The sequence below is a fragment of the Sycon ciliatum genome, chromosome 6 (assembly GCF_964019385.1).
Source record: "Sycon ciliatum chromosome 6, ocSycCili1.1, whole genome shotgun sequence".
In the NCBI taxonomy this organism is placed as follows: domain Eukaryota; kingdom Metazoa; phylum Porifera; class Calcarea; order Leucosolenida; family Sycettidae; genus Sycon; species Sycon ciliatum.
In genome coordinates, this window is record NC_088648.1 from 2,257,735 (window position 1) to 2,267,026 (window position 9,292).

The 9,292-nt window shown below is 43.7% G+C and overlaps 1 protein-coding gene across 3 annotated transcripts in view; it reads right to left on the reverse strand.

Annotated features, from left to right (window-relative positions):
- The window catches only part of LOC135819142 (uncharacterized), a 93,379-nt gene that overhangs the window by 78,156 nt on the left and 5,931 nt on the right, over nt 1–9,292 (reverse strand). For 2 of the 3 annotated variants that reach the window (XM_065332299.1, XM_065332301.1), the window contains exons 3-7: nt 6,611–6,763; nt 2,353–2,535; nt 1,819–1,977; nt 676–849; nt 307–489 (exon numbers count right to left, since the gene is read on the reverse strand). In XM_065332299.1, the coding sequence (XP_065188371.1) occupies nt 307–489; nt 676–849; nt 1,819–1,977; nt 2,353–2,535; nt 6,611–6,763 (852 nt within the window). Of the gene's footprint in view, nt 1–306; nt 490–675; nt 850–931; nt 1,168–1,818; nt 1,978–2,352; nt 2,536–6,610; nt 6,764–9,292 lie in introns of those variants that run through there. The other variant, XM_065332300.1, reaches the window with a different exon arrangement.

Consider the following 9,292-nt stretch of genomic DNA (forward strand, 5'->3'; position numbering starts at 1 on the left):
GGGCCCGTACCTACCGTGAAGTACTGTTGATCAACCGCGTACTAACTTCTTGGATCTACTCACCTCCTGTCAGTGTAGGAGCTGCATCTGCGCTTTAGAACATTGCACGGTGGTGCATTCCTACGGGTGCTGAAAAATAATTCTAACCGAGTCGCAAGTGAACCGTGATTTTTTTCTTTTTTTTCCCTAGATCTATTGACTCGGACGTACGCGAGGTTATACAGGGAAACCCAGAGCATGGACTGCAGTGAAAGAGCAAGGGTCTCAATTATGCTACATTCATCTCCCAAGAAAATGAAAACATACCTTGACATGTGGGCACTGAATTGAAGTTTCCTCCTGCCGAAGTGCAGGTCCTTGCATACGCTGAGTTGGACAGGTAGAATCCTGAACTGCAAGTAACACTGTACATTGTGTGCTGTCCACCGAAACTATGACCGCTTCCATTTACGCTTCTACTATTGGCAACTGTTGGCAAAGTACATACAGCTGCACAAAACAACAAAAGTGGCATGCGGAAAAAAGGAGAAACCAGGTCTAGAGTGGAATTTTTTTTGGAACACATCACTTTTCCACAGAAAACAACAAAAACACTGTAAAATTCTATAGAGCCGTGCTCACAAGATCCGAAACAAGCTGTTCAAAAACAAAAGAGCGATGCGAAATCCTTCTTACCATCACAGCTGCCAACGTTTGTCCAAACATCCTGGCTGCCAGGTGCTCTGTCGTTACATTGAGCAGTGACAGCACCGCCAGTAGTTCCACTTGCTGTCTGGACATATCCACTGCTACACTGGACAATGCCATCATCACTGATCGTACCTTGCAGGTTGGTTGGGTCTTTACACACTGAAAACAATGCAAAAACACAACATCATGGACAAACAAACATAAACATTAAAAAAACCCACTTCCAGTTGTACTTGCTCACTTCCGGAAACTGGTCATCCGGCTCTCCCCACAACAGGGGGGAGAGAGATTCCGGCAAAAGGCATCTTGGAAAGATGACTCAATTGGCTACCGTCACAGCCCAACAAACGACACTGGGTGCGCCTTACACTCCTCATAAATACGCTTTATATGCTTCAGCAGCACACTGACCATTGCGATGCTACAACAGAAGCCATAGCAGCTTGTGCTGGGATTGCACCATTTGTTGTTATTGTTGTTGTATACTATATTTATAGTGGAAATCACCATTCAACAGCTTGCAAGGCTGAAGAATTGACCGCCACTATTCAGCCTGGTCTACACCACACAGCTATCAAATGACTCTTTCTGGTTACTGAATCCCTACTTCTTGGTCTGATTTTTCCCACACACATCACACCACATACTCCAGCGTGCACTGGCTGTTGGTAACCACTCAGGAGAATGACAGCAAAGTGACAGCAAACTGACAGCAAACTAACAGCAAAGTGACAGCAAACTGACAGCAAACTGACCGCAAACTGACTGCAAACTGACCGCAAACTGACACCCACACCCACACACTGACACACATACTGTAAAACCGAGTACAAACGCCGCGGCTTCTATGACTTTCCTGGGGAAAATTTGCAGGCTTCGATATGAGACAGGCGTCTACATGTATACAAGACCGGTATTTCTATGTATGTCACCAGGCCTATGTGCAGACAGTGTATCTTGAAAATCAGGCTCGTATTCAAGACAGGTTTCCATATGAGACCGGCTTTAATACAAGACACTACGGTATATGAGAAGAAGAAAAAAATCCTTTCTCCGGATTCTGTTTACAAGAAACATCTAGACATCCTGCTTATATATTACACAGTGTTTAATTAGCATCTCCCTTACATGTGCATGAACCAACACTCCACTGCCATTTTCCATCTCCATCTCCAGCGCATCTGGCAACTGGTGATGAGTCCAATTTGAAGGCAGCAGTGCTACATGTTACTACACCAGTAATGGCATTGATCTCCTGAACGTTTCCAAGATTAGAGTGCGAGCAACCTGCATTCAAACAAGTATTCAAAATCACGTACACCACAGCAAGGATTACCATAGAAACAAGAACAAAAACAAAAACAAGAACCAGTGAAAAATACCAACACCATTGAGAATCACAAAGACAACGAGAGAAGCAACAGCAGTAGTGCAACACCAACAACAGCCATAGGAAATAGTACTACCTAGTCACAGAGCATAGTCGCAGCAGTTAAAAATCAATCGGACCAACAGCAACAGCAGCGGCAACATCACCACCAAAGACAGCAATGATTACCAGAACCACCACCACAACTACCACCATCACCACCTCTATAAACGGCATTCACAAAAATACCAACACCAGTCGCAACAACAATAGCAATTATAATGAAAACATACTTTGACATGTGGGCACTGAATTGAAGTCTCCTCCTGCCGAAGTGCAGTTCCTTGCATACGCTGAGTTCGACAGGTAGAATCCTAAACTGCAAGTAACACTGTACATTGTGTGCTGTCCACCGACACTATGACCGCTTCCATTTACGCTTCTACTATTGGCAACTGTTGGCAAAGTACATACAGCTGCACAAAACAACAACAGTGGCATGCGGAAAAAAAGGAGAAACCAGGTCTAGAGTGGATTTTTTTGGAACACATCAATTTTCCACAGAAAACAACAAAAACAATGTAAAATTCTATAGAGCCGTGCTCACAAGATCCGAAACAAGCCGTTCAAAAAGAAAAGAGCGATGCGAAATCCGTCTTACCGTCACAGCTGCCAACGTTTGTCCAAACTTTCTGGCTGCCATTTGCTCTGTCATTACTTTGAGCAGTGACAGCACCGCCAGTAGTTCCAGATTTTTGGAGTCTTAGGGCGCGTTTGGTTGGTACGAACTAGAACAGGATTCACCAGAACAGCGCGTTTGGTTGGGACTGCACCTGTTCTGGGTCGGCCAGAACATGTTCTGCTTGCTCCGGCCTCGAGGCCGGAGCAGACCGAGCAGTTTCCCTTTTTCACTGTGAAACCTGGCGGGAACATCGATTTTGGTCCCAAATGATCACGTGCACACGATTTTGGGTTGGATTCGTTGTACCGTACAAAGTGACCATGGTGACCTATACACATTATGAAGAATGCACGCGCGCGCATCAAGTTTTTGTGAAAAAATGTGCTCTGTTTCTGGAGTACCGTTTGGTTGGCATGAGGCTGCTCCATGTGCACCAGCTGTTCGATCCTGTTCTAGATCGTACCAACCAAACGCACCCCAAGGTACCTTAGGTTTCAAATTCTATCTTCATAATCTCTTGCAGCATTGCATTGAAACTTTCGGGAACACAAACCAACTCGCTTTGGATTGTAAAGAAAGTAGGGAAATGTCACTGGGACTAAGCACTCCAACAAAAATTGCAAAGCTAGGTTTTCCTAGAAAAAAGGTGATTTCTCACATGATTTCCAATGTAACGTTTTTTTACGAACATGGGTTTATGGGATCCTTTCATGGAAAGGAACAGGTCTGCCAAATACAAACAGGGGTTCTCCATATTCGTTGAGACAATAAACACTACTAACGTCTCGTAACGTAGCAAAAATGTCAATTCTTGTTCAAATTCAACAATCGAAGGGTCTTCAGTCCATTCAGAAAAAGATGAGTGCTGCCTCTGGAGAGGTCCCGTATTTGGCAATTTGTGTGCTACACTGTGCAGTAGGAACAAGTACAGCACTGCCGGGTGCCGAAAGAACTGGGGGGGTGTCAGGGTTCTAGCCTAGCCCGTCCTTATTTTGGCGAACACAGCCGTTTCGTTCTTATTCTATGATACAGAATTTTAGGTGCAAAAGTAATAGCTAAGTTTACATGCGGACTGTATGTACATGTACCAGTACATGACCATTGCATGGTGACACATACCGTAGTGTCTCGTATACTAGCATGACTTGTATAGAAGCAGGACTCGAATAGAAGCCAATTTTTCGAAGCGCGCCGTGACACAGAAGCATGATTTGAATGCAAGCAGCTTTCTACAAAATACACGCGCAAGTACCGGTACAGTAGATATTGGTTATAACGTGCCCTTCTGATTTTTCACATTAACCGGTATATCACTACAGGCGATTTTCAACTGCGCGCGTCATACATACACATTATACACGTGTGGGTACTCGATCGCGCTAATGTAGCGTACTGATACGTGATGGATGCTACTGCACCTTCTCCAGTCTAGAGTGAAGAACTTCTTGGCCCAAAGGCATCATCCAGGAAGCGCCAGACCAGAATACCCTATGACAACACACATGTGGCTCCAAGTCGAGACATCAATGGCTTACACTCGTGTGTTGCTATCACTATAGACGATAATTTTTCTGCACAAAGAGGTGTTTTGAATGGTGATTCTGTATCCTTATAGCCGATTTATCGCTATATACGATATATTGGTTATAATGATAATTTGACTGGCTTTTTCTGGTTTTGCTTTTGATATTTTCATTTTGTATCAATATAGCCGGTATATCACTATGTCCGATGACTTTATAACCGATATCCACTGTACTTGCGCAGTACATGTGTGGCAGTATGCACTGCACAGTTTAGATTGATGTGTGTGACGTACAAGCATACCTTGAGGAGAAGCATGGTTTGAACCCCGGTTTATACGGCAAGCTCAACCGATGGCAGTCGGGAGTCAGTCAAGTCGGCAGGAAAACCGAGAGATCCCATGATAATGCAATCACGTACTATGGGACTACATGATTGTACAATGTAGTACGGCAGTGTCTTAGGGGCCGTCCGTAAATGTCGATAGTTTTTACAATCCGTGAAATTTTCGTACCTGGGTGGTGGGTGCAGCCGAAATTCAAAGTAAATAAAATATCGATGACACGCGGACCTGGCGCCCAGTACTGCGTGTGCGTGGGTCTGCGTGCGTCGAACCACACGTACACGTAGATTGTTGTCTCCAAAAAATGTAGTGGAGATCGAAACTTTTGAAGCAAAAGAAAGAGGGAAGTTTGTCAGATATTATTCACAAGTATAATTATTGCACAATTATTCGAAGTATCACAATACCTGATTAATCCGGGTCAAGTCCAGCTCTTATTTGAACTCCACATCGAAGAATTGCTACATCGCCAATGGTTGGAACAGTTCCCATGTGGAGCGTGGCCTAACGAAAATGGCACGGCAGACTACTTTGTTTGGTACAGCTGCCTAACGAAAATGGCACAGCAGACTACTTTGTTTGGTACAGCTGCCAAAAAAGATAAGTTTTTCAAAGAGCTTGACAGCCCTGGTGAAGACGACGATGGCTACTACGCCGTCATCGAGGCCTTGTGGACTGTTGAAACGTCCAATAATCGATCTGCGTTTTCACCAAAGCACAGAAGCAGTGGATGGAGACGTTTTCCGCAGACCCGCAGGCAAGGTCGGAGATCTTCCAAAAGGCCACATGTGTCATCAATACTTTATTCCGTAAAAAGTAGGGGGGTGGGTGGTGGGTCCTGGTTACTGTGTAAAATTCACGGATTGAAAAAACTATCGATATTTACGGATGGCCCCTTATGAATCACGCATACAAAATGTATACAGTTTTCAGTAGAAATTGTTCTTGATTTTTTTCTTGGCTTTTTTCCTGCCCGCCCGCATACCTTTAATATGGTAAAATTTGCCGACGAGAAACATAGAAAAAACAATGTGTAGCCTAAAGGAAAAATAAGAATAAGAATAATTCACCCGCCACTCCCGCACCAATTTCACATGGGTTCTGCCCGGAATCTAGATTTTATTTTGGTGGTGTTTCGCCTAATGAGAATTTAAGGTAGCCGGAAGTGATAACTTGAAAAAATTTATTATTGAATGAGACTGGGAATTACATACATATTATGTAAAAAAAAGGACCAAGGAACTACAAGTTACGCTATACTGCCCACTAACATGTTTGCACGATATGTTTGCACGATGTTTCTTCAGGGGGGCTCAAATCATATCAAAAAGAGAAAAATGTAATTGTCATCCCTACTGTATTTCACCCAACAAGATCCAAAACATGCAGAAAAGAAGAGAAAAAAGGCAGGAGGCGTGATGGGATTCGAATGCCCCACACTTGTACTGGAAATCACGGATCGAAACCACGAGGCTACCAGGACCCGTACACAAATGTACACGCGATGGTCTACATGCGCAGCACTGTCTCAGCAGGAGCAAAATCCGAAACAAACTGGTCAAACCCTTAAAACAAACTGGTCAAAACCTTCAAAACAGAAATTACATGTAAAACCGGAAAACCTGGCCTAAAAATAAACTTCAATTGTAGCGAAAACAAAGTATTGAATTGTGAAGCAATGCAGAGACGGAATCTGAAAAAAAACTAAAAATATTTAAATAAATCCCATCGAATTATGCAAAACACTACGCGTCTATAGTTTTGAGATGGACTGTAGTCGCCTCTTCACGATCTTTGCAACGAACCCAGGATGATGAAAATCATCAGGGTGAACTGGAACAAGAGAAATGTTTTCGTTCGGAGCCGCGCATGAGATTCAGTGCAGTGGGTTAACGGGTTAAACAGGATACGTATCACAAATTGAGATTGTTTTACTACAAAGCACTGGCCAGCAACATAAAAGGAAGAATCAGAACATACTAGTACATACAAATGTACTCACGCAAACAGTCAAAATCCCACTCCCAATCTCCAGTCGCGTTGTCACAAGTGGCTAGTTCAGATGAACTCAAGACATAGCCATCATCGCATGTCACCACACCATCGGGAGCTATAGAGTTAACGTTAGGAAACACGGTCAGACTTTGAGGGCAATCTGTCCAGGATGCACAAGACCAGGGAGAAAACACAACAACAGCGTCCATTAGGACACTATGCTGGCTAGGTTGTTGATTCTGGCAGGTCATGTGATATTCACCATGTACACAGCCAATCTACGGTCTTAGCGAGCGTGCCTTGTTAGAGAGCAACTTTACGTTATTGGGCGGGAAAACACGTGAATTCGCGAGTTTGCACTCCGCTTACGGAAAGTTGTCTAAGTAGAGTAAGTAGATAGGGCTCCGATAACGATGCTCAGTATGTGGATTGGCATAAAAATGTACGACTCACTCCTACAGTGCCCCGTTTCACTTGATTCGAAAACTCTGTTTTGCAGAACACAGATCCGCATGCAGACTTTCCGTAGGTAAACTATGTGTTTTACTAACGTAATTACGTAAGCTGAACCTCTCTATTGCCTGATATTGTGTGTGCGGGTAAAACAAACCAGATCAAAGTCCAAAAGGCAAAAAATGTAAGGCTACGCCTTAACCCTTTGAGGATGAAGGACGAATATATCGGGTTTTTTTTAGGTATAGCTGGATTCCTAAAGACGAGTATATCCGTTTTTTATAAAATTGCGATATATTTTAGGTGCTTGAAGTCGCTCATATGTTGCTCAGACGAGTACGATCTGATTCTTCGTCAAGGTGAGACATGTCTCAGTCGATCCGCGTCGGTCCCGTGGACAATCGGCCACATTTGAGTATACTCAAAAATGCGCCAACCAAGAAATTATTTGGAATTTGAAACTAACTTGTTACTTTGTTGAGAGTGCCGAGTCACGTAACCTGTCAAGTGTCTCCTTGTCTGAGGCCCTCGATATTTGAGCAGCGATAGTGAGGATGAACAGTGTGATCCTTTTTACTTTTCTGAGGATGCCAACTGATGTCAATGTCTCTTTAGAATCAAACTTTAGGACACGATATCCAATTTTTGAAAATCGCAACATACACCTACCGTAAAGTCTTGTATAAAAGCCGCGGCTTCTATGACTTTCTTAATGAAATTTTGCAGGCTTCTATATGAGACAGGCTTCTATACAAGACAGGTATTTCTATGTATGTCAACACTAAAACCAGGCTTATGTGTGATTTGATGGGCCCAAAATTGCGGCTTCTATTCGAGGGTGGCTTCTATTCAAGAAAATAATTATAGCCAGGAAAGGAGCGGTGTTTTGAATATTGGGCTATTGCTTTTAAGTTTTTAACCCGTTGAGGACTACCCAAAACCACCTGGATTCCTACCGTTTTCAGGCGAAAAATCGGTATTGACCATTCTGACCTCTATAATGGATACCGTAAAGTCTTGTATAAAAGCCGCACTTGAATAGAAGCCGCAATTTTGGGCCCATCAAATCACACATAAGCCTGGTTTTAGCGTTGACATACATAGAAATACCTGTCTTGCATAGACGCCTGTCTCATATAGAAGCCTGCAAAATTTCACCAAGAAAGTCATAGAAACCGCGGCTTTTACTGTAAACTGCCTAATATTCGCGACGGATTAATGTTCGCTGTTGTCGCGAGAAGAGCGTAACGCGAATATTAACCAGCGTGAAATCAAGCTTCAACAGTGGGTGTATGTAGGTGGCCCCGGTGCTTCGCGAACTTTTGCCATTGCAAACTCGCTGGTTCTAAGAAATCGCGAAAATTTAGTGACGCGAATATTGGGCGGTTTACAGTATACAAGAAAGACTTTTGATGCCTACTGATGTCTATGTCTCTTTAGAACCAAATTTTATGACACTAGATCAATTATAGTTTTGCCTTCACTTGGGCGTAACTTTGGTCCCTTGGCTCTCTTGGAAAGCTCTTGATGACAGCAACACTATGAACGCAAACTCAGTCCCATAGAATGTGCTGGACCAGTTTTCCAGGCCAGCGAAGGCGTTTCAGTACGGGGCTTGCACTCTAGATCGATCTCCACCCGCTATCTCACTCTCCTTGCTCGTATTGAGCGCAGTCAATGCCGGGAATCTTAGTTTGAATTTGAAAGAGTGTATCCTTGCCAACATCTGACGCAATCAGGGAATTCTGTTGTCTGTGACACGTGCCGCGCCTTGAACGCCGATTGACTGTCATGAAAGTTACGAGGGCAAAACCACTCATCGCATCGTTTCGGCAAATATCGGCGACGACGGCTGAGAGTTTTCTCTTCGACATACATGCATTATTTCGTTTTCTCCAAAAGATGTATAGTCGGAAAGTAAAAGTCAAAGTCCACAAAACGTGTTCTATTTATATCCGATTTATATCCGGTTACTGCCCTTTCTGCTGGGCTTGAATATTTGTTAGTACACTGTAGTTCTTATTAGCAAAGCCATGCCACGTCGAACGTAGCAATTAGTCCGTGAGGCAATTGCCAGAAAGTGAAATCGCCTTCCACCCCCCCCCCCCCCCCCCCACTAACAAGGGAGGACATGTAAGTATTACCCGCACCGGTGCAGGAGTAACTGCAGTTGGCTCCCAGGACGGATACTTGTCCAGTGTTGTTTGGTGAGTTTTGCTTGTACAAGTTGCCAAAT